Here is a 25,606-nt window from a genome sequence, read left to right as displayed (position 1 = left end):
GAGTGATTTTAACCGTTTTTGCGACGATTCAAAAATCACTCATAGGTGTCACACGCAACGACATCACTAACACGACCGGATGTGCGTCACCAATTCCGTGACCCCAACGAGATTGCTTGAGCGATGTCACAGCGTGTAAAGCGGCCTTTAGGCATGGCTGAGCAGACGTGTTTACCAGTGACATAAACCCTGCTCCAGCCCCACTCTCGTAGTAAACCTCAGCTCCAGGTGCGGCTCCTCTGCCAGCATTACAGAATCTCATTGAATACACACAGGCCAGTTTCACCCATTACAAATGAAAGAGAAATAAAGCAGTTTCAGTTAAAAACACTCACACTTCAAAGTCCTTGCTTATTATTTGTGCCTGAACAGAGGAGAAAAAAAACCCACACATACAAAACAAGGCATCATAGGAAATCAAAGCATGCTCTAATGGCAAGGTCACGGCGCTCCTAATAGGCAGGGTGTGTGAGGCTATAATTGAACTATCTGCCTGCGAGGCATGTCTTAAAGGATACACGTCATGTTACAGAGAGGCAGCTGTTTGGAAAAGCTGGCACAATTGTTTCAAGTGGACAGCGATGCCGCATCAGAAAGCGTCAGCGAAAATTAACACTTCTCAGTGCGATACTGGTCTTCGGAGGCATACATGAATGGAAGAAGACTTATTTCACAGGCAATAAATAAAATCAATGTGGCTCCGTATAAGAAAAAGAGGCATAAAGGAATGATGGGAGAAACGTATGAGGCCTAAGTCAGACACACGGCTTGTTCTATCCATGTGTTTCACCGATAGGATAAAGTGAACAGCACCACAGGCTGCTTTTTTTTTTTTTTTTAGGCAACCAATGGGCAAGAGTGGCAGCGTTAGTTGGACAACCTTAAGGCCCTGTGCGCACTGGAAAACGGAATTTTCTTAAGAAAATTCCGCAGGGTCTGAAGGATTATCGCACCCGCGGTAAAAAAACGCGGCAATCCGCACCCGAAAACTTTTGCTGCGGTTTTACTGCGGTATTGTTCGTGGTATTACTGCGGTTTTGCCGCATGCGGGTTGGTACATGTGCTTTAATGCAATAAAGCACATTGGAAAAAAAAAAGTAATTTCCTTCTGAGATAGATAGTAGACAGATAAATAGACAGATAGAAGGATAGAAAGATAGATAGATAGATAGATAAATAGAGTCCCTGTGAACACACGCTGCATTTCTCCAGAGCGGTAGTGTGTTCACATTACCGGCCATGAGAAATGCCCTGTGGTTACCTCTCTGCAGTCTCTCGTTGCGAGGCTGCATTCAACGCTGTGTGTCAGTCGCAGCTGGATGCAAGCATCGGAGGACGTGGATTACGCCGAAGCTGTGTGTTGGGGGGGTTAATAAAGGGGTGAACCAGGTGCTTTTTTGTGTTTTATTTAAAATAAAGGATTTTTCGGTGTGTGTTTTTTTACTTTACTTACGGGTTGATCATGTCAGCTGTCTCATAGACGCTGCCATGATCAAGCCTGGACTTAGTGGCGGCGATCCGCTGTCATTTAACTCGTTATTACCTGGATTGCCACCGCATCACAGCATCTGGAAGAGTCGGGGACACGCCGCGGGACTGCCGCATAATGGATGCGACAGTCCTGGGGCAGCTGCGGGCTGATATTCTCGGCTGCGGGAGGGGAGGGGGCATTAACCCTGCCCCTCGCCCTCCCCAGCCTGAGAATACCGGGCCGCCGCTGTGTGTTTACCTCGGCTGGACGGTAAAAATATGGCAGAGCCCACGTGTTATTTTTTCTATATGTCCGTTTGCTTTCTATGTGTATTCTATATGTCTGTGTGTGAGTGTGATGTGTTCTATGTCTGTGATGTGTGTGTAATCTATGTCTGTGATGTGTGTGTTTACTCTCTGCTCCTCTTCCTGTCATTATGACATCACTTCCCTGCAAACCGCAGGGCAGCGATGAACATTACCGCAGCTAAACCGCAAACTACGGGAGGGAATAACGCAGGAAAACGCAATGAACCGCACAGAATTTGCGGCCTGCGTTATTCCCTGCGGGATTTCACGATTACATGGCAGTCAATGGAGTGAAATCCCGCAGCGACATGCGGAAAAGAAGAAGTGACATGCAATTGTTTTTGCTGCGGGAATCCCGCAGCAAAACATGCAGCTGTCAAAATCCGCATAGTGCGCACAGCATTTTTTTTTCCCATAGGTTTTGCTGGTGAATCACTGCAGAGATGGATGAAAATAACATGCAGCGAAACATGCAGCAAAACCGCAGGAAATCCGCGGCAAAAACCGGCAAGTGCGCACAGGGCCTAAAAGGGGTTGTTCAGGTTTGGGATATACACAGTGTGCAGAATTATTAGGCAAATGAGTATTTTGATCACACGATAATTATTATACATGTCCTACTCCAAGCTGTATAGGCTGAGAGCCAACTACCAATTAAGTAAATCAGGTGATGTGCATCTCTGTAATGAGGAGGGGTGCGGTGTAATGACATCAACACCCTATATAAGATGTGCTTAATTATCAGGCAACTTCCTTTCCTTTGGCAAAATGGGTCACAAGAGAGATTTGAGGGGCTCTGAAAAGTCCAAAATTGTGAGATGTCTTGCAGAGGGACGCAGCAGTCTTGAAATTGCCAAATTTTTGAAACGTGATCACCGAACAATCAAGCGTTTCATGGCAAATAGCCAACAGGGTCGCAAAAAGCGTGTTGGGCAAAAAAGGCGCAAAATAACTGCCCATTAATTGAGGAAAATCAAGCGTGAAGCTGCCAAGATGCCATTTGCCACCAGTTTGGCCATATTTCAGAGCTGCAACGTTACTGGAGTACCAAAAAGCACAAGGTGTGCCATACTCAGGGACATGACCAAGGTAAGGAAGGCTGAAAAACGACCACCTATGAACAAGAAACATAAGATAAAACGTCAAGACTGGGCCAAGAAATATCTTAAGACTGATTTTTTAAAGGTTTTATGGACTAATGACATCAGAGTGACTCTTGATGGGCCACATGGATGAGCCAAAGGGTAGAGAGCTCCACTCCGACTCAGACACCAGCAAGGTGGAAATGGGGTACTGGTACGGGCTGGTATCATCAAAGAGGAACTTGTGGGACCTTTTCGGGTTGAGGATGGAGTGAAGCTCAACTCCCAGACCTACTGCCAGTTTCTCGAAGACAACTTCTTCAAGCAGTGGTACAGGAAGAAGTTTGTATCGTTCAAGAAAACCATGATTTTCATGCAGGACAATGCTCCATCACATGCATCCAACTACTCCACAGCATGGCTGGCCAGTAAAGGTCTAAAAGATGAAAAAATAATGACATGGACCCCTTCTTCACCTGATCTGAACCCCATAGAGAACCTGTGGTCCCTCATAAAATGTGTGATCTACAGGGAGGGAAAACAGTACACATCTGGAAACAGTATCTGGGAGGCTGCGGTGGCGGCTGCACGCAATGTTGATCATAAACAGATCAAGCAACTCACATAATCTATGGATGGTAGGCTGTGGAGTGTCATCATAAAGAAAGGTGGCTATATTGGTCACTAATTTTTTGGGGTTTTGTTTTTGCATGTCAGAAATGTTTATTTCTAAATTTTGTGCAGTTATATTGGTTTACCTGGTGAAAATAAACAAGTGAGAAGGGAATATATTTGGTTTTTATTAAGTTGACTACTAATTCTGCACAGTAATAGTTATCTGCACAAACAGATATCCTCCTAAGGTAGCCAAATCTAAAAAAGAAACCCACTCCAACTTCCAAAAATATTAAGCTTTGATATTTATGAGTCTTTTGGGTTGATTGAGAACATAGTTGTTAATAAATAATAAAAAAATCCTCTAAAATTCAACTTGCCTAATAATTCTGCACACGGTGTAAAGGCTACTTTACACACTGCGATATCGGTCCCGATATCGCTAGTGTGGGTACCCGCCCCCATCTGTTGCGCGACACGGGCAAATCGCTGCCCGTGCCGCACAACATCGCCCAGAGCCGTCACACATACTTACCTGTCCGGCGACGTCGCTGTGACCGGCGAACCGCCTCCTTTCTAAGGGGGCGGTCCGTGCGGCGTCACAGCGACGTCACTGAAGCGTCACTGAACCGCCGCCCAATAGCAGCGGAGGGGCGGAGATGAGCGGGACGTAACATCCCGCCCACCTCCTTCCTTCTGCATAGCAGCCGGGAGGCAGGTAAGGAGAGATTCCTCGTTCCTGCGGCGTCACACGCAGCGATGTGTGCTGCCGCAGGAACGAGGAACAACTTCGTTACTGCTGCAGTAACGATTTTTAAAAATGGACCCCCATGTCGCCGATTAGCGATTTTGCACGTTTTTGCAACGATGCAAAATCGCTTATCGGTGTCACACGCAACGGCATCGCTAATGCGGCCGGATGTGCGTCACAAATTCCGTGACCCCAACGACTCCGCATTAGCGATGTCGCAGCGTGTAAAGCCCCCTTTAGTCTTTAAGTAACTCCATTGAATCCGCAGTGTGAGCACCACACACTGTCAGCAGTATCTGGCGCTGGCAGCTAGAGCAGTTAGGTGACCGTAAACATGATGACACATGCCAACTAGACTTGCTCAGTCTCCTCACTGACCTCTGGTAGTAATGTGGCAGGAAATATCACATACTTGTGGTCAAGTGACCACCGGCACAGGCAAATCCTAACAGCATGCAGTGTGCGCGCTGTAAGAATTCAGAAGTTACAGTCATTTAGAGTGACACATTGGTCTCTGTAAAGAAAACAAAATATTCATTTGTCAAGGTCCCAATAATCAGACCACAAAAAAAATATGTCATGACCTATTTTAAAGTCATGCCATCAATTTAAAAAAAAATATGGATGACCTAAAAAGGGGTTTTCATTAGTTTGCTACTGATTACCCAGGTCATCAATATCAGAATGGTGGGTGCCCGACAACAGCAGATCGCTGGAGGTGCCGGCTGTCAGCTCCAGTTGTGATCGGACCAGCATAGCTTCCTACACTGTTTAGTGGTCAGGGCCGAGGCGTTCAGATCATATCCACTAAACAGTGTGTAGATCTGTGCTGTTCTGGTCTGTACACTTGTCAGTTGACCACCAGTGGAGCTGTAGACAGTAGAACGAGGTCTGGGCACAGAGGCCATCCCCCACAATATACAATTACCATCCGTCAGGGCTGTGCCGATCCACTTTCTGTTTATATCAGGAGGCTGATCGCAGCTAATGTTGGACTGCCACTGATACCCTATCTTTATCAATTGTCATCAAAGTAGTAGACAATCCATTTAAAATAAAAATTGACAAAAAGATCAGTTACTTTGGCTAAGATGAATGCCATTAACACAGGACATAAAGCAGATGCTCTGCATTTATAAAAATTATATATATTATATAAAAAATACTAACTATTTGAGCTGCAGTACTAGTAAATCCTTAACAGGTTGTCTGGGATTTGTTCTTGTTTTTCTATGTCAGGACCACAGTAATGATGAAGATGTCAGGATTACTGGCAACCCCTTAAAATGTACATTTAACACCTTTACCACTTCTCTACAGAGACAGCAGGGCCTTGATTATATAGCAACAAAGCAGTGGCTGCAATTTCCTGGCCAGCTGACACAAGTTGTGTCTCCTCTGAGCTTGCACGGTGACGAACCATCCTGCAGCCCTCACTTGTACACAGCTCGATTCTCTCTTATGTGCTATAAACACAATGAACATAGACGCACAGTTGGCCAAGCCTGCTAATATTGGGCAACTTATCTGCTGTGTATGGCTATGTCTATGTGCACAAACACAGTTTTTATAGCGCAGTCAAAAACGACGAGTTTTCTAGTAGAAGCAGCTTCAGGGATGGCTCTTTTTTCTGGAGGAGTTTTTTTATCCCCTGAAGGGATTGTTTTATGTTTTTTTTTCAGCCTCTATCATTGGATAGTAATGATTCCATCAAGAGCTGCTTCAAATTGCTGAGCACTGTTTTTCCACTATTTTTTAAAGAAAAAAAAAAAGGGAGAAAAAATATATAGAGGATTGACTATATGAACAGCGAAGTCGTTTTACAATAGAAATGAATAGGAAGAGTATTTCCAGAATTCCCTGGGCAATTTGCAAGTGTTTTTTTTTTCTTTTTTAATAAACCAGCTTCTGAAAACTCTGTGTCCACATTCCCTAAAGGTGTGCTGACTCTGCCCTATGACATATGTTGAGGTATAAAAAAGTGATTGGGCAATTTGTTTTATTTTAAACAGTCCAATTCTTTATTCTCACAGGAGATAGGATAGCCCCAAATGTGTCTAGCAGCAGCCTATCCCCTTCCTCCTAAGGACAACATGTACCATATACTGTATAGGAAAGTCTACAAAAGTACCTGCTGGCTAAAAGAGCCCCACAGCCAACTGCTAGTGAAGGCTTGGCCTCTCAGTCAAAATCTGTTCTTAACAGTGGGTTTGGCTAGACATGCTCACGAATGGCGGACACACTAACGCTCACTGTTGTGGAAGCTTTCTGGTATACCTAATCCATCCTATCAGGTGACCCTAACCCTCCAAACCCTCCAGGATCAAAGCAGCCATGGGTCAAGTGGTTTGAGAGCTTAAAGAGAACTGGTCATGTAAAAGAAATACTATTAACCAGCAGATATGGGGTTAATCTGCAGGTTAATAGTGTTCTAAAGCCGTGTGTCTGTTATATTTAAATTCCGGCTACCGGGAGGAAATTAACTTTATTCATTTTGGCAGCTTTGGGCTTTCAGTCATAGAGGCACGGCCGATGTGATTTCAGTTATAGCTTAGTACATGAAGACTGCCAGGAGGAATAAAGTTACTTTAATTCAGGTATATGGCATTTCAGTACAAAGGCCTTCTTGCCAGAAAGGGAAATATTTAAAACCGGCTGGCCACTACTTTTATATTGATGGTCTATCCTAAGAATATGACATCAATGTCTGATCGTCCGGGCTCCAACACCCAGCAACCCCGCTGATCAGCTGCTCTCAGTGCCGCCAACAGCAGGCAGCCGGAAATACTCAGTTCCAGAGTTGCCCTGTCAACTGATAGCGGCCGCGGCCGGGTACTGCACATCCGAATTCTACTGATTAAAATGGGACGTGGATGTGCAGAACCTGGCCGCTATCAGAAGACAAGACAGCTTTGGAACTGAGCGTTTATGGTTACCTCCTGACGCCACAGGCATTGAGAACAGCTGACTGGTGGTTATGCAGTGGGTCAGACCCCGGCAATCAGACATAGATGATCTATCCTAAGGATAGTCCATCAGTATAAAAGTAGTAGATACCCTGTAAGCTTCTAGCTCAAAAGTCCAGTCAGTATTATTCTGTAAACATGTTCACTATTTAGTTTATTGGTCACTGTATTCCATTTTTCACTTGTGTTTGTTGTCTTTAGGCCTTTTCGGGATGCTGTTCTTTTAGGTCCATCCCAACCAGTATGGGGGGGGCTGTTAGGTTTCTTGCTCCCTTCCAACTCACTGGTTCTCCTCCTTTAGGAGCAGAGATTATGTAGATTGGCTCTTAGATCCACTAGGGCAGGGTTCCCAACTCCAGTCCTCGAGGGCCGCCAACAGTGCATGTTTTCAGGATTTCCTTAGCATTGCATGGGTGTTGGAATCATCAACTGTGCAGGTAATTAAATTATCACACGTGTAATACTAAGGAAATCCTGAAAACATGCACTGTTGGCGGCCCTTGAGGACTGGAATTGGGGACCCATGCACTAGGGTGTTAGCCCAGTGGATGTTGGGAACAAGACAGGGTTTCCCCAAGCTTTGGTGAGAGGCAGACACTGATCCAGCAGGGGATACCGGAACATATCAGCTGTGCAGCATGCAGAATTGTGTATGAGTTTATACTATAGGAAATGCTCTTGGTTCAGTCTTCCACATCGGAGAGTACATGTGGGGCCACTGCAGTCTGATCATTCTAATTCATAAACGTAATTTATATTCTTCAAGTGAAAGCTTAAAAACATTAAAAAAAAAAAAATTAGGTTGTAATGCATATGGATACCCCAGTGTATAAATCCATTTATTATGTGTAAAAGCTAAATTGTAGAAACAGATGGTGACAGATTATAGATGATGCACGTAACATAATGATTGTTTTAAAGATATTAAAGCTGTTTTTATTTCCCCTCCCAAGTGTTTCGTAAAGGATTTGGAGAATTACCAGCAAGAATCGGAATATACAATTGTAGCAAAGGGAATTTCCTAAGTGAGAAGGAAAAACATGAAGATAATGATTCCAACCTCCAGAAAAGCAGATGAGACGGGCACGTAAACACCGACCCCAGGGCTGACACCACTCCCTTCCTCAGGACAACGTACAGAGAATACTGATAATATAATTGATATTATTCTCTGTACATTGTCCTGAGGAAGGGGACGGATATGTCCCTGAAACGCGTAGACCTGTGTTAATAAAGAAAAGGGATTTACTAACTACAACTGGACTCCTGTGGTTTGGCGCGGATTTAAACCTGCATTTCTCCTGCTTTTTGAATTCTCTCCTTACTGCGGGACCGCTGCCTCCCACACCATCTCTACATAAATTGCATGCGTGTTAAGGGGTTGTGACTGGCACAACCCCACCAGGTGAGTGTTCCCACTAACATCCACCCCCCCACGTGTTTTACCGGGTAAGATCCTATTTTGCGCCTTATCTTTCCACAGCTTTTACACCACTGATTGGCAGCTTCCTGTGTACATAATATATTGCCTGAAAACGGCTAATCATCAGTGGCGGCGTTGGGGTTATACACAGCTGTTGACTTGGGGGGGAGCGAGAAATCTAGTCCTGTAGTGATAATCTCCTGCTGATAAAACACTAAATTTTATTAACCTTCCAGAAGGAAAAAAAATCACGGTAATGGCAGCGCTGCTCAGAGAGGAGATTGGTGTTGTAAATTATGATTTATTGTGATTATTAGAAAGCCACAACGCGTTTCGGGGCATGTCCTCCCCCTTCCTTAGGTAGCATTCTACCTGAGGAAGGGGGAGGACATGCCCCCGATACGCACACAACCTAATAAGTGACACTTAACTGGAATCAGGCGCTCATCCTCTTAATCATGCTGCTTTCAGATTACCAAGTAAAACCTGCTGACAGATTCCCTTTAAACTCATTTTGTTAATTTTCACAGAACAGTGCAATAAAATCTTAGCAACTTCATAGGGGTTTTTTTTCCACCTTAATTTTCTAACAGAGCCTGTATGGAAATTCTTGATAGGTCCAGCATGTGTGTACAGCACATCAGGCTACTTTGAGGGTGGCTTCACACATTAGGTCCTAAATATAGTACTTTGTTTTGCCGCTTTTTACTAAAATCACAACAACAGTGCAATATTAGTGCCACAATTTTCTGATTCTTGGATTAGCATTTGTGAAGGAAAAAAAAAAAATCACAAGTGGGTCCAGATCACAGATAGGTGTATTTTAATGACATTTTGTAATCTCATCCACGTACTGCGGAAAGAAATCTAATCTGCCACACAAAGAAACGTGTAAATTAGGCTGATTTTATGCTTTGCAATGCAAAGTGTGAACTAAGGCAAATCCATAGTGTTCCCGCAACTAAATTCTCAACTGCTTGTGACACTGCAAGAAGCCCCATTTGTACATACCCAAGTGCCCCAGCCTTGCTTTTTGCCTACAAATACGGTTATCCTAAAGCAGCCTTATTCACATGTCACTTTATTATAGCAATTCTCACAAAATAGAAATACAAATCCAGTGGTCTTCCATGATTCAGTACAACAGACTGAAAACAAAGGAGAGCGTAAAATAGGGCTTTACCAGATAAATGGTGAGTTAGGTAAAACTGAAACCAGTCACATCGCAGTGTTGTGGCAGGCACAACTCCTGTATAAGGCATAAATTAATGGCGGTTGCTGCAGCTCCACGTGAATATTCTGGAAGGTACTGGAGAAAGAATGGATATATTGCCGAGCTACCACCAATGCAAAGAAGTGTTGATTAATATTAGTAATTTATTTTACAGGTCGATGCATTTCTGGGATCAAGTCCCCTTCCTCAGGACCATGGAAATCAACAACAGTACCTTCCAGATAATTCAGTACAAAAGGTGTGAAAAACTGACGCGATTAAACCTTATGGCCCTGTGCCCACGGAAGCTTGCTTCTGCGGATTTTGCCGCGGAAAACCTGCGGATTTATCTGGATTTTCCAGATACTGTAAATCCGCAGGTTTCAGCATGTACAGACACTCCCCATGTTATCCTATGGGACATGGGGAGTGTCTGTGTCCACGCTGCGGAATGTGCGGCTGCGGAATATGCTGCGGATGTCCCACAGCCGCACATAACTGCATGTCAATTATTCCTGCGGATTTACCTGCGGAAATCTCCTGCTTGGTCCCATACTTACCTGCCTTGATAGCAGACACCCGGTCATTTTCCCTCGGTGCACAGGAGCAGGAAGGAGGAGGTGGGCGGGGCCTCCATGAGCTCCAGTCATGTGACAGCCGGTGCTAGTTCAGGCCCGCCCACCTTCTCCTTCACAGTGTAAACACGGCCAGAGATGGAGAGAAGTGCTACGTGATGGAGGTATGAACTCCCTGATCACTCAGCACTTGTTCTGCATTGAGGATGCAGTGCCGAAGCCATGCAGAATGCCCGCACCATATCCGCAGGACATTCCGCAAATAAACCGCAGCATGGAAACAGACAAAGTTGTGCTGCGGTTTTCTGGGAGCTCCTGCGGAATGTCCTGCGGATATAACCACAGGACACTTTCCCACGTGGGTACATAGCCCAAGAGTTCAATTGGAAAAGCGGATGCAAAATAAATCATATGAAAGTGAACAGATGAGCGTCCAGGAAAAAAAACAAAAACAAGCAAATAGGCACGTTTTGGTTTTTTTTTAAGTTTTTCTTTTTTTAGACTATCTTCATGACGAGGCTCAATTCATAATGAGTGAATGTTATAAAATGTTCAATAAACCATAAGGTTGGAAGATTCTTCAATTTTTAGGACATAAAGAATTTCGATGTATACGGTCAGCTTAGTTTTACTCACATGATCAGGGCTTCCCATTCAAAGAAATTTTCTTCATTTATGGGTCCTGCAAGATAAAAAAAAAACAACAAAAAAACAAAAGGCAATGAGCTCAGTGCAGTTTATACAACCAACCAGCAATAATATATATAAAATTATATCACCAAATAATTTATTAAAGAACCTCTTTATGCTGACAGAATTATATGAAAAAAATCTCTCAAGGATGACAGTTTATCAAAAAGGTATCCAAATATTACTAGAAAAATTGAAAACAAACACACACACACACACTTATAAGGTGCAAATATATAAAATAAAAAAAAAATTGTAGTGACCCATTACATAAAAATGTAACATATGAAATAATTTAGTAGTCGAAATTAATACCAATAAATATTAATTGTTCAATTTATATCAAATTAAAGTGCAAATTAAATGCAGAAAAACAAGCAATAATTATATATTATACAGTTAGGTCCAGAAATATTTGGACAGTGACACAAGTTTTGTTATTTTAGCCGTTTACAAAAACATGTTCAGAAATACAATTATATATATATTACATAGTTACTTAGGTTGAAAAAAGACCTAGGTCCATCTAGTTCAACCTTCCTCCACCAGTTCTACATTTAGTCACTAAGTCATTTATAACCAACAATGTTGTGTGTACTGAGGAAATCATCCAGCCCTTTTTTAAAAGCTGTTATAGTATCTGCCATTACTACCTCTTGTGGTAGGGTATTCCACAGTCTGACTGCTCTAACTGTAAAGAACCCTTTCCTATTTAGCTGTCGGAGTCGCTTTTCTTCCACTCGCAGTGAGTGCCCCCTGGTCCTTAGTACTGTCTTTGGAAGGAATAAGTCATGTGCCAGTCCTTTATATTGACCACACATGTATTTATACATATAAATGAGATCTCCTCTGAGATGTCTTTTTTCTAAGCTAAACATATCTAACTTTTTCAACCTGTGATCATATGGGAGGCCTTCCATTCCTTGTAATAGTCTAGTTGCCCGCCTTTGAACTGACTAACTTCTGAATGTCCTTTTTAAAATGTGGAGCCCAAAACTGGATCCCGTATTCCAGATGTGGCCTTACAAGTGATTTATAGAGGGGTAACAATACGTTGGGATCACGGGATCTAATCTCTCTTTTTATACACCCTAAAATCTTGTTTGCTTTAGCAGCTGATGCTTGACATTGAGTGCTGCTGCTCAGCTTATTTGTAATGAGAATACCCAAGTCCTTCTCCTGTTCTGTAGTCCCGAGTTTACTTCCATTTAATGTATACGCAGCTATAGGATTACTCCGTCCTAGGTGCATTACTTTACATTTATCAACATTAAATCTCATTTGCCAAGTATCTGCCCATTCTGACATCTTATCCAGATCTTTTTGTAATATTGTACTATCCAGGTCAGTTTTTAATATCCTACATAGTTTGGTGTCATCGGCAAAGACTGACACTGTACTATCAATCCCATCCACAAGGTCATTAATAAAGAGAGTAAAAAGAATCGGTGCAAGCACAGATCCCTGCGGCACCCCACTGCTGACTACAGCCCATTTAGAGAATGTACCATTTATGACTACTCTTTGTTTCCTATCTTTTAGCCAATTCCTTACCCAGTTGCATATTGTGTCCCCTAGTCCTTGCTTCTGGAGCTTTAGTATAAGGCTATTATGTGGTACAGTATCAAATGCCTTTGCAAAGTCCAAATAAATCACATCAGCTGCATTACCAATATCCAGGTTTGAACTTACCCCCTCATAGAACCCCAACAGGTTGGTTAGACACGACTTATCTTTCATGAATCCATGCTGTTTGTCAGTTATCATATTATTTTCTGCAATATATTTTTGCATGTCATCCCTTAAAATGCCCTCAAAAACTTTGCATACTACTGATGTCAGGCTTACTGGACGGTAGTTGCCTGGATCTACCCTCTTACCTTTCTTAAATATCGGTACCACATCAGCAATCCTCCAATCCTGAGGCACCAACCCTGTTACAAGTGAGTCTAAAAAGATGAGATACAGCGGTCTGTCGATTACGGAGCTCAATTCCCTCAATATTCGTGGATGAATGCCATCTGGCCCTGGGGATTTGTCAATGTTTAATTTACTCAGACGTAGGCGTACTTCATCTTGTGTTAAATTAATTATATCGGGTGGTGGACTTTGATTTTTCACTTGTTGAATGATCCCTGGTACAGTCAGTTCCTTGGTGAATACAGATGAGAAATGCCTATTTAATATCTCAGTCTTTTGTTTGTCCTCTATAACTAACTTGTTATTATATTTTAAGGGGCCGATACTATCCTTTGTTTTCCTTTTGGCATTAATGTATTTATAAAAGATTTTGGGATTTATTTTAATGTCATTGGCGATTTTTGTTTCAGTAGCTAATTTTGCTTGTTTGATTTCTTTTTTACATTTCCTATTGATATCTTTTATACTCCTGCAATGCTATTTCTGTATTCTCAGCCTTTAAGATTTTAAATGCCCTTTGTTTTTGTTTTATTATACTTTGTACAGTCTTATTTATCCATAGTGGTTTCTTTTTATTCCTGGACATTTTATTACCACTGGGTATACGTTTTTTACAGGACTCTAGTAGTATATCCTTAAACTTACCCCATTTATGTTCGGTATCCCCAGTTACCATGACTTTGTCCCAATCTACACATTTAAGCTCTTCCCTTAATTTGTTGAAATCAGCTTTCCTAAAATTCCAGGTTTTAGCATTCCCCCTTTGAAATGTTCTATTGAATATTATGTTGAAGCTTACCATATTATGATCGCTGGTGCCCAAGTGCTCCCGGACCTGTAGATCTGAAATTGTATCCGGTCTATTTGACAGGACCAGATCTAGCAAATTATCTCCCCTGGTCGGTTCACCTACCATCTGAGAGAGGAAATGGTCTTGAATGGTAGATAAGAACTTACTGCTTTTAGCAGAACCAGAAGATTCTATGTCCCACTGAATGTCTGGATAGTTGAAATCCCCCATAATAAGAACCCGATTATTATTATTAGCTGCCTTTTCAATTTGTTCCAGCATTTCACCCTCTATTTGTTCAGGTATGTTAGGAGGCTTATAGCAAACTCCAATTAGCATTTTTCCATTATTCCCCTCCCCATGTACATTTACCCATACTGACTCTACATTGTTGCTGTTCCCCTCAATGTCATCATATAACACAGGTTTTAGGTTAGATTTGATAAATATACACACCCCACCACCTTTTTGGCCTTTCCTGTCCTTCCTGAGTGTAGTATAACCCTGTATGTTTGTCACCCAGTCATGGCTTTCATCCAGCCAGGTTTCCGTAATGCCCACCACATCATAATCCATGGTTAACATAAGAGTCTCCAATTCATTCATTTTGTTTGCAAGACTTCTTGCATTTGCCAGTAGACATTTAATCCTATTAACACCTTTATTACTCCTAGCCTCCCTACGTTTCTTGTATGTCCCATCCCCCCCTAATCCTTCATTGACCCCTACCGTCTCCCTGTCTATCTGCTCTATCCCCTTATTTGCTCCACTACCCTCCCTCCCCCCCGATCCTAGTTTAAAAGCTCCTCCATCCGTCTGACCATTTTCTCCCCCAGCACAGCTGCACCTTCCCCATTGAGGTGCAGCCCGTCCCTACCGTAGAGCCTGTAGCCGACTGAGAAGTCGGCCCAGTTCTCCATGAACCCGAACCCTTCCTTCCTGCACCAATTTCTAAGCCACATATTTATCTCCCTAAGCTCCCGCTGTCTTTCTAGTGACGCTCGTGGCACCGGTAGTATTTCTGAAACCACCTTGGAGGTCCTGGACTTCAGCTTCTCTCCTAGTTCCCTGTAATCATTTTTAAGGACCTTCCACCTGCCTCTAACTTTGTCATTAGTACCAATGTGCACCATGACCGCTGGGTTTTCCCCAGCCCCACCCAGCAATCTGTCTATCCGATCCACAATATGCCGAACCCGAGCACCCGGCAGACAACACACTGTTCGGCATTCACGGTCTCGGCGACAGATGACCCTGTCTGTCCGCCTAATTATAGAGTCCCCTACCACCAACATCTGTCTGGGCTTTGCTGCACTCCTATTTCCCTCCTTCCTACAGCAGTTGTTTTCCTGGTTGCTAGGAGCAACATCCTGCTGTAGTGAACCTAGTCCAGGCCCTTCATTCCTAATATCAGCCAAACAGGCATATTTACTAGGTTGTGCCAGGTCAGGACTAGGCTCCCTGACACTTTTCCCCCTACCTCTTCTTCTAACTGTTACCCAGCTACCTACCTCTGGGTCCTGATCTTCCCCACCTCCACCCTCCTCCATATCACTGGCCCCAGCCAGAGAAAGCTCAGTGAGCTCTAAACTCCTCTCCAGGTTTGCAATGCCCCTTAGTGTTGCAAGCTGCTTATTTAAATCAGTTACCTTGGCTTCCAAACACGCAACATGCTTGCATCGAGTGCAGACATATTCACCCTCGAACGGCTGCTCAAGGCATGCATACATCTGACAAGATACACACCTGGTAGCATTGTCCATGGAGCACCTATCAAATGGGGATCAACAGTAAAGTAGAAAAACAAAGAAAAACAATGGAAAACGTATAAGGATAAATTCAAACTATGTTCTTGTGTCAAACTATGTAATTGTGTTGAAACTATGCACTTATCTTAAATTCAGCACTTTACTTCAGTTCAGCACCTCGCTCGCTCAGTACCTCGCTCGCACTGGCTGGTTTATATAGATGTACAGAAGCTGCTAGAAGCTTCTAGAAACAGGTGTGACTAATCCTACTAATTAAATCACAAGACTACCTTTTTTTTTTTTTTCCCTTTTCACAGAATCACAAACAGACACACAATTCCCTAATGAAATTCAACAATTACAGTTATCACCACAATGTAATTGTGTTGAAACTATGCACTTATCTTAAATTCAGCACTTAAGTTCAGTTCAGCACCTCGCTCGCTCATATATAATATGGGCTGAAAGTGCACACTCCCAGCTGCAATATGAGAGTTTTCACATCCAAATCGGAGAAAGGGTTTAGGAATCATAGCTCTGTAATGCATAGCCTCCTCTTTTTCAAGGGACCAAAAGTAATTGGACAAGGGACTCTAAGGGCTGCAATTAACTCTGAAGGCGTCTCCCTCGGTAACCTGTAATCAATGAAGTAGTTAAAAGGTCTGGGGTTGATTACAGGTGTGTGGTTTTGCATTTGGAAGTTGTTGCTGTGACCAGACAACATGCGGTCTAAGGAACTCTCAATTGAGGTGAAGCAGAACATCCTGAGGATGAAAAAAAAGAAAAAATCCATCAGAGAGATAGCAGACATGCTTGGAGTAGCAAAATCAACAGTCAGGTACATTCTGAGAAAAAAACGAATTGACTGGTGAGCTTGGGAACTCAAAAAGGCCTGGGCGTCCACGGATGACAACAGTGGTGGATGATCGCCGCATACTTTCTTTGGTGAAGTAAAACCCATTCACAACATCAACTGAAGTCCAGAACACTCTCAGTGAAGTAGGTGTATCTGTCTCTAAGTCAACAGTAAAGAGAAGACTCCATGAAAGTAAATACAAAGGGTTCACATCTAGATGCAAACCATTCATCAATTCCAAAAATAGACAGGCCAGAGTTAAATTTGCTGAAAAACATCTCATGAAGCCAGCTCAGTTCTGGAAAAGTATTCTATGGACAGATGAGACAAAGATCAACCTGTACCAGAATGATGGGAAGAAAAAAGTTTGGAGAAGAAAGGGAACGGCACATGATCCAAGGCACACCACATCCTCTGTAAAACATGGTGGAGGCAACGTGATGGCATGGGCATGCATGGCTTTCAATGGCACTGGGTCACTTGTGTTTATTGATGACATAACAGCAGACAAGAGTAGCCGGATGAATTCTGAAGTGTACCGGGATATACTTTCAGCCCAGATTCAGCCAAATGCCACAAAGTTGATCGGACGGCGCTTCATAGTACAGATGGACAATGACCCCAAGCATACAGCCAAAGCTACCCAGGAGTTCATGAGTGCAAAAAAGTGGAACATTCTGCAATGGCCAAGTCAATCACCAGATCTTAACCCAATTGAGCATGCATTTCACTTGCTCAAATCCAGACTTAAGACGGAAAGACCCACAAACAAGCAAGACCTGAAGGCTGCGGCTGTAAAGGCCTGGCAAAGCATTAAGAAGGAGGAAACCCAGCGTTTGGTGATGTCCATGGGTTCCAGACTTAAGGCAGTGATTGCCTCCAAAGGATTCGCAACAAAATATTGAAAATAAAAATATTTTGTTTGGGTTTGGTTTATTTGTCCAATTACTTTTGACCTCCTAAAATGTGGAGTGTTTGTAAAGAAATGTGTACAATTCCTACAATTTCTATCAGATATTTTTGTTCAAACCTTCAAATTAAATGTTACAATCTGCACTTGAATTCTGTTGTAGAGGTTTCATTTCAAATCCAATGTGGTGGCATGCAGAGCCCAACTCGCGAAAATTGTGTCACTGTCCAAATATTTCTGGACCTAACTGTATATATATATATATATATATATATATATATATAAATATATATATATATATATATATATATATATCTTAAAGTGAATATGTGCTAATTGAATAGATGTTATTAGTGTGCTAAAACCTAGTATTATAGGGATAACAATTAGATTTGTATAGAAATCACCTCTAAATTACCTGTAATACCCCGCATAGAATTCATACCCGAGGGATCTATCCTGCTTCAATAATAGCTGCACTTGTGTCCGTATAGCTCAAGTGTCAAACAATATCATTTGGTCAGGCACACCAGTTATATGTCCAGGTATACTATCTCAATCACCATATATTCAATTAGTATAACCTGGAGTGAGCTAAGGATTTAAGAAAGGACCACCGAGAGATAAATATTACTGTCAACACTACCTGGTCACGGAGCACACCACAGCTCACTCCCGACGTACAATTCGGAGCTTTCCTTCGTTTCAATCCTCCCCCAAATGTGTCTCCCTTGACAGTAACCCAAACCCTCTCCTCATCTAAAATTATTACACATTTGATCTTCAGCTCCCGCATGGAGCGCTTACTGGGGCCGACCTCTCATGTTTCTATGGCGTCAACAGCACCAATGACGACGTCAGCAGTGTACTGACCTCCTCACGTTGCTGCCAGTTTGAGCAGGGGCTGAAAAGCTCTCTTCCGCACTGCTCCAGTCCACAGGTGCTCACGTTTACAAATGTATTCACGTCTGAGAGACGCAAATACATTTAAATTGGAGTCAAGGAGCGGCGATTACCAGACAGGTTCGGGGGCCGTAGTAAACCCCTTGGGGGAGGTGGGGGGGGTCGCATTGCGCAGGCCTGTATTAGGGTCTTGCATGGATAATGTAGGTGCACTTCCCACTTCAAACCCTATTGTTTTTTTGAGGGAATCCTCTTGTTCTCCCTATCTATATGTATACTTCTCTGATGTTGTTTAGGCGTTTATATTTAGTCTATCGAATAAAGATTTAGTAATTTTTAAAGGTTTGTTTTTACGAGAGAGACAATAAAGTCAATTTACTATGGCAATGATATTCTTTGCAGATGAAAAGGAAAATAAACGTGATAGGCGTTTAGTGTCTAATTGCTGGCGGTCTCATCTCTGTAACCTACACTTTTCATGAGAGCCTGGATCTCCTGTCCTGTATGAATGAACAAGCACATGATCGATCCCCACACTATCGAAACAGTGAACACTGTATCCCACTGCTCATGAATGGTGGGAGGCACCAATGCTGGGAAGCCCATCTACCAGACATGCATTCCCTAACTAATGGCTCTGTGACAATTGTCCATTTGCTGATGCCCTTTCTGGGACCTCCACCGTTCACATGTACAAGGGTCCGGTATGCCCTGCTTGGATGAAGCGCTAGTCAAGTCTTATGCGGGCGTCACACGGTATGATATATCTGGCGATATGTCGTCGGGGTCACGTCGTTAGTGACGCACATCTGGCATCGTCAGAGATATCGTACCGTGTGACACCTCCGAACGACTGTGAACAAGCAAAAAATACTCACTTTATTGTTGCTCGCTGACACGTCGCTCATTTTCATAATCTCGTTTCTCCTTCTGCGCGCCGGTTATTCGTAGCTCCCTTGGCAGCACACATCGCTCCGTGTGACACCCCGGGAGCAATGAACAGAGCTTACCTGCGTCCTGCCTGAAGGAAGGAGGTGGGCGGGATGTTTACGTCCCGCTCATCTCTGCCCCTCCGCTTCTATTGGCCGACCGCTGTGTGACGTCGCTGTGATGCCGAACGTTCCTCCCCCTTCAGGAAGAGGATGTTCGCCGCCCACAGCGAGGTCGTTAGGGAAGTACGTGTGACCGGGGGGGTTAACGACTTTGTACGCCACGGGCAACAAATTGCCCGTGATGCACAAACGGTGGGGCACAAAGCGATCGCACAATTTATCGTCCCGTGTGACGCCCGCATTAGTGTTGTTGCTCTATTTAAAGTATTTGCGATTGATAGAAATACACAACTACATCACAGAAGCCATCTCTAGCACTCAGAGACACCATTCTATTTAAAGCACATGAGACCACAGTGGTTTTGACAGGTCCTTGTGCTGGAAAACCTATTTGATCAATCACCTATTCCCTACCCAATGGATATGTGAATTTTCAGTCTTTGAAATCCCCTTTAATTCCAGTAGATGAGTAGCCATATCGTAACATCAGATTATACAGGAATCACTGCTACGAGGATATAGCATGAGAACATACCTGCCACAATCCCTTCTGGTGGATTAAGAGTCAGCTCTGAAATACAAGAAAAACAAAAAGTGAGAACAGAACAGAAACACAAATTACTAAATAAGAGGGGAGAAAAAAAAAAAAGAAGACAGGCTTTTATATGAAGGCCATTTGCTCTTGGACTGGTTTAACTGACTATTTTGTCCAGCATGATTTTGGCTATTCTTGCTAGAACCAGTTTTCCCCAAAAATAAGACATGCTTTTATTTTATTTTTTGCTCAGGAAAATAGGCTAGGGTTTATTTTCAGGGGGCATCTTTTTTTCCCCCATGAACAACAATCCACATTTATTCTTGGACAAAAAAATAATAAATAAAAAAAAAATATATCAACATTTATTCAAATATAATCATATTCTGGGACATCAACATACTCTGCAAACCCTGTGTGTAAGACATGTGTATCTATGTTTTTATTATCTATAGATTTATATACAGTATCTCTTATCTATCTTTTATCTACACACACACACACCAGCCTGTCTCTTCAGCTTTAAGGTACCGTCACACTAAGCAACATCACTGCTGAGGCACAACTTGCTAGCGATGTTGCTGTGTGTGACATCCAGCAACAACCTGGCCCCTGCTGTGAGGTCGCCGGTTGTTGCTGAATGTCCTGGACCATTTTTTAGTTGTTGCTGTCCCGCTGTGAAGCACAGATCGCTGTGTGTGACAGCGACAGAGCAACAACTAAATGTGCAGGCAGCAGGGAACCGGCTTCTGCGGACGCTGGTAACCACGGTAAACATCGGGTAACCAAGAAGCCCTTTCCTTGGTTACCCGATGTTTACCTTCGTTACCAGTGTCCGCCGCTCTCACGCTGTCAGTGCCGGCTCCCTGCTCTCTGCACACGTAGCCGGAGTACAAATCGGGTAATTAACCCAATGTGTACTGTGGCTAGGAGTGCAGGGAACAGGGAGCAGGGAGCCGGCACTGGCAGTGTGAGAGCGGCGGACGCTGGTAACGAAGGTAAATATCGGGTTACCAAGGGAAGGGCTTCTTGGTTACCCGATGTTTACCGTGGTTACAAGCGTCCGCAGAAGCCGGCTCCCTGCTGCCTGCACACGTAGCAGGGTACACATTGGGTAATTAACCCGATGTGTACTGTGGCTAAGTGTGCAGGGAGCCAGCGCTAAGCGGTGTGCGCTGGTAACCAAGGTAAATATTGGGTTGGTTACCCGATATTTACCTTAGTTACCAAGCGCAGCATGCTTCCACGTGTAGCGACGCTCCAGCGATCCCTGCCAGGTCAGGTTGCTGGTGGGATCGCTGGAGCGTCGCTTAGTGTGACATCTCACCAGCGACCTCCTAGCAACTTACCAGCGATCCCTATCAGGTTGTATCGTTGTTGGGATCGCTGGTAAGTTGTTTAGTGTGACTGGGCCTTTAGTTTCCTGCAATGACCTTTGGTCACATGACGTCATGTCAAAAAGGCCCTGAAACAATGTGATCATCGTTATGTAAACCCTGGGGCCCATAGGAGGATGGGGGTCCTGTGAAATTTCCCAGTTTGCTCTCCCTTCCCCCTAATGCCAGACATGCATACCAGCCTTTCTCCTGTTCAGTTCTTTGCAGTTAATAGACATTTGGTCACATAACTGAATTCTTAAAAGGTCCTTAAACAATCTGAACCTCGGAATACAACTGCTGGGGTCCCTTAGACAGTGGGCGCCCTGAGAAATTGTGAAATTTGACTCCCCAACGCCAGTCCTGAATGTGGGTAGGGCTTATATTTCAAGCATACTGCAAAAATTGTGTAAAACCATGCTGGGGTTTACGTTCTGGGAGACACGGTATATAGTTAATTACAATTCTCTAAACAAAAAAGCCTTTAGGGTCATATGTAAAGAGGATGAGAACTTGGACCGATGGGCATAAAGATATTCTATCAATTGTTTGTGGTACTTAGGTTAAAGGGGTATTGCTATCATGGGAACATGCGAACTCCGACCACCTCACCACTGACAGCAACGCACGTCACGGTCCTGTTCTCATGGTCGCTGTAGGTCCCACTGGTAGGATCCACATATTCTATATATCCTGTCCCATACAGTTACAAGATGAAATACATCTAAGTTTCAAATTGTGTTCAATGTGCAGTCAGGGTCATCACCACTATAAGGAGCGGATCATTTCACATTGCAATCACACAACTCAGTCTCTTATGTTGGGTCATATTATAGCCAGTGGCACGTTTTCCCTCTGAAGAAATAACAGAGCACAGATATCCAGTGCACATTAGACGGCGAGGCATCGGATTCAGCACCCCACAGAGATGAAGGTCTCCCCGGATCCAATCGCCTCTGGATCAGCGGTCCCTCACCACTTCAGAAATAGGAAAGCGAGCTAAAGAAGGATATGGCATATATTCTCTGCCCATGTGAAAAATATATATATTATTGCCTTATTCTGTCTGTCTTGCTCCAAAATGTCATTACAGTGACAACCGTCGCCACACCAAGCGCGCTAAAGAGCCTGCGACCAACGGCTCAGCTAACTGAACAGCTACGGGCCGACAGGACGACGCCCACACGGAGCCCTGACACCCCGGTGAGTGCTGCACCTCCGGGAGCCCACACCGGCAACCCAGCCGACACATACCCACCGCTTGCCTTCGCCCCCACATTACCCCACTCGGCTCCACCCCCCCCGCACTCCGCATGTATACACTGAACACACACAAATAGTCACCTGTCCCCAGCCATGCAGTCCCCAGCACTGACGTCCTCAGCGCCATGGCCCCACTTGGCTCCATCCCCCGCACTCCGCCCCCCGCACACATTACCCCGCAGGATGGGGGCACATGTCAGGATGGTGGCTGCACCCCGATGGGGGCACATACCAGCATTGGGCTACATCACAGCATCAGCATATTTTTACTTAACTTTACACTGTTCATGGCCTTCTTTAATTACAAGCCATGGACATCATTAAACATTAGACTCCTCTATTAAAACTGTTCCTTCTGTTGTTTATCATTTTAAAACCAATAAACAATTATAAGAATACTAAAATTATATCTAACCCATCCAGTCCATTCATTACCTTATTATTCAATCTGCTAACCTACATACACACTCTAGACTACCCGATACGTTAGAATCGGGCCACCTTCTAGTTTCATTATGAATAATTAGGCAGATTAAAAAGAATGACAATTTTCTATCCATACTGCGTGCTCCCCATGAATGCAAAAGGCACAGGACAGCGATCTACAATGCCTATAGGTCACGAGCTGGGGCAGAATGAACATATTTCGAAGCCTTGCGTCTACTCCGCAACCACATCCCATTTCTAATTACTATACTGAAGTGCCTTGTTTACATCCATTATTAGCGGAGGGCTTTTTGTGTTTCTGTGGTTTCTTATGTTCGAACCTTTAGCCAGCATCTTTGAAGTTCAGCTTTCGTGACTTAATGGCCAAGGAGCCCAGCAGAGAATGGATAAACAGGCAGGGTCACCCGTACAGTCAGCTGCTTGTCACTGAGCTGCGGGACATAAGTGCCAGACCGGTGACTCAGAGGCTACAGAATAACAAGGCTGGACACTTACTAATGTGCTCCTGCAGATGGGCACTCTTCAGATATGGAGTAGCAGTCCGGAACAGACCACCGACATGAAATTAACACACGTCTGAGTCAGCCTCTTAATCAGAAGGGTTTACAATAGAGATCCTGTGCTATATTGTATCCTCAACACTACTGATAAATACAACAATGTACTGCAGATCTTAAGTAGGTCATAAAAAATTACAGTTATTTGCCCAATTAAAAGTGTAAAGCCAAATAAAAGGGTAACAATGTTTTGAACTTTTGACTTTCATGTTCCATATCTTTTTATAGACAATCATCTTGGCTATCTCATACGTACATTTGACTTGCCACTATTTAGCATTGGATTATTTATGCAGAGTCTTTTCATATCACTGCATTGTTACCGTTTTGCTCCTAAAGTCTAAATGTTGGTATTGTTTTGTAAAGCTGTCTTTGGTTTTCAACACTGCCTGACAGCATGCCCAGAAGGATTCAATCAGAATCAAGCATGTCCCTGCCGAAATCTGACCCGAGGTCTCTTCCCCATGTTCCCAATGTTGGTACATACTGGTCGACTCCCTTGGATATGTGTACAGCTTTTTCTTCAACTCTACCCACCAGTGTTGGATTGGGTTGAGGTCTGGGGACTGTTGGGGCCAATCCAGCAACTCTACTTCATTGTCAATGAACCATTTCTTCACCAATCTTGACGTATGCTTCTGGTCATTATCCTGCTGGAACACTGTCGTCCTTTTCGGACCCATAGTTCTCAAGTGTATGAAGTTTCTCATCTTGTAGGACAGTCACATATAGCTCAGCCCCGAGACCACCATCAATCCTGGTCAAGTGTCCACCCCCTTTGGTTGTGAAACAACCCCGTATCATCAGGCTTCCTTCACCAAACTTGACAGTCCCTTCCATTTCTTGATGCGTTTGCCCTTTTTTCCCTTGTTTCTTCCAGACCCAGTTGCACCCATCAGAGCCTAGTCTATTGATCCTAGTCTTTTTCCCCGCTGGAGTGGGGCTTTAAAGCGGATTTCCCATAAATAAAGATCATTTCAAAGTTCATTTTAATCAATAGATCTTGGAATAAAAATAAATTTCCACATCCTGATCTGTTTAAGGCCTCCGAACAACATCCGTGCCGCCGGTACGTGTTTGGCAGTTTTTTCACGTACCGGCGGAACGGAGACACGTGGACCTATGTTTTCACAATTGTATGGACACACGTAAGTATTTTGGAACGGAACGTGTGTCAGTTCCGTACTTACGTGTGTCCATGATTTTTGCACGCTGACATGTCCACGTATTCTCCGGCACCATGGGTTTCACACGTCCAGCACCCGCACCACACGGATGTAGTGTGGCTGCGGTTCCGTGTGACACGCACCGGAGAACATGTGTCATTAATTTTAAAATAAAAAAAATAAAAAAAAAACCAAATACTCACCTCCACCAGCCCCGCAGATTCTACCGCTGCAAACTGTTCCTGCCGGCCGCCGCTCATTATGAGCGTGTAAAGGAGGTGGGCGTGCTGTCACGGCCGCTTATCTCCGCCCCTCCGCTCGGCCGGAAGCAGCGTCAGCGGGGAGTGGGCGTGGCTGGAGCCGAAGATCAGGACCCTGGACAGCAGCGCGGACCACGTGAGTATGTAAATTACCTGTTCTCCGTGTGCTATCGCGGATAGCACACGGAGAACACACGTGGACTGCACGTACCCGAAACATGTACTTGCCTCACGCAACACACAGGGAAAATACGTGTCTCGCGGCATGTGCGTGTTTTTAACGGATGTGTGTTTCAGGCCTAAAACAAATGTGCCCCAGGTAATGGCCGTGTCCGACTATACAGGGACATAGTCTCATCATACCACAGCTCCCAGGCAGGGGAGGAAGCAAAATAAAGTATGCAGACATTACAGTATGGGATCACAGCAAATTCTTTTTGTGAAGTAAAACATTTTCTTGTGAAGTAAAACATTTCCCTGTTTGTTTTTTGAACTCTTCAAACAAAGATTAATTTGGAGTCATGTGCTATAATGTCTGCATACTCTTTTTTTGCGTCCTCCCCGGCCCAGGAGATGTGGTATGATCAGACCCTGTCCTTGTACGGTCAGACACAGCCATTACACAGTACATAGGGGCACAGGACATTTTTTTTTTTTTTTTTTTAAAAAAACACATCCGTTTCTGGAAATTATTATTCCAAGATCTATGTGTTAAAAAGCACTTTGTTT

At 43.8% G+C, this 25,606-nt stretch overlaps 1 protein-coding gene across 3 annotated transcripts in view; it reads right to left on the bottom strand.

The window, feature by feature from the left end:
* UBE2G2 (ubiquitin conjugating enzyme E2 G2) overlaps window positions 1-25,606 on the bottom strand; it is an 83,495-nt gene that overhangs the window by 15,447 nt on the left and 42,442 nt on the right. Inside the window, exons 2-3 of one of the 3 annotated variants that reach the window (XM_075318959.1) lie at window positions 19,809-19,844; window positions 11,041-11,086 (exon numbers count right to left, since the gene is read on the bottom strand). In XM_075318959.1, coding sequence (XP_075175074.1) covers window positions 11,041-11,086; window positions 19,809-19,844 — 82 coding nt within the window. Of the gene's footprint in view, window positions 1-11,040; window positions 11,087-17,964; window positions 18,036-19,808; window positions 19,845-25,606 lie in introns of those variants that run through there. The other 2 variants (XM_075318961.1, XM_075318960.1) reach the window with 2 other exon arrangements.

This window comes from Anomaloglossus baeobatrachus, chromosome 7 (genome assembly GCF_048569485.1).
Source record: "Anomaloglossus baeobatrachus isolate aAnoBae1 chromosome 7, aAnoBae1.hap1, whole genome shotgun sequence".
Taxonomy (NCBI): Eukaryota; Metazoa; Chordata; class Amphibia; order Anura; family Aromobatidae; genus Anomaloglossus; species Anomaloglossus baeobatrachus.
This window is presented reverse-complemented; position numbering and strand designations above follow the sequence as displayed.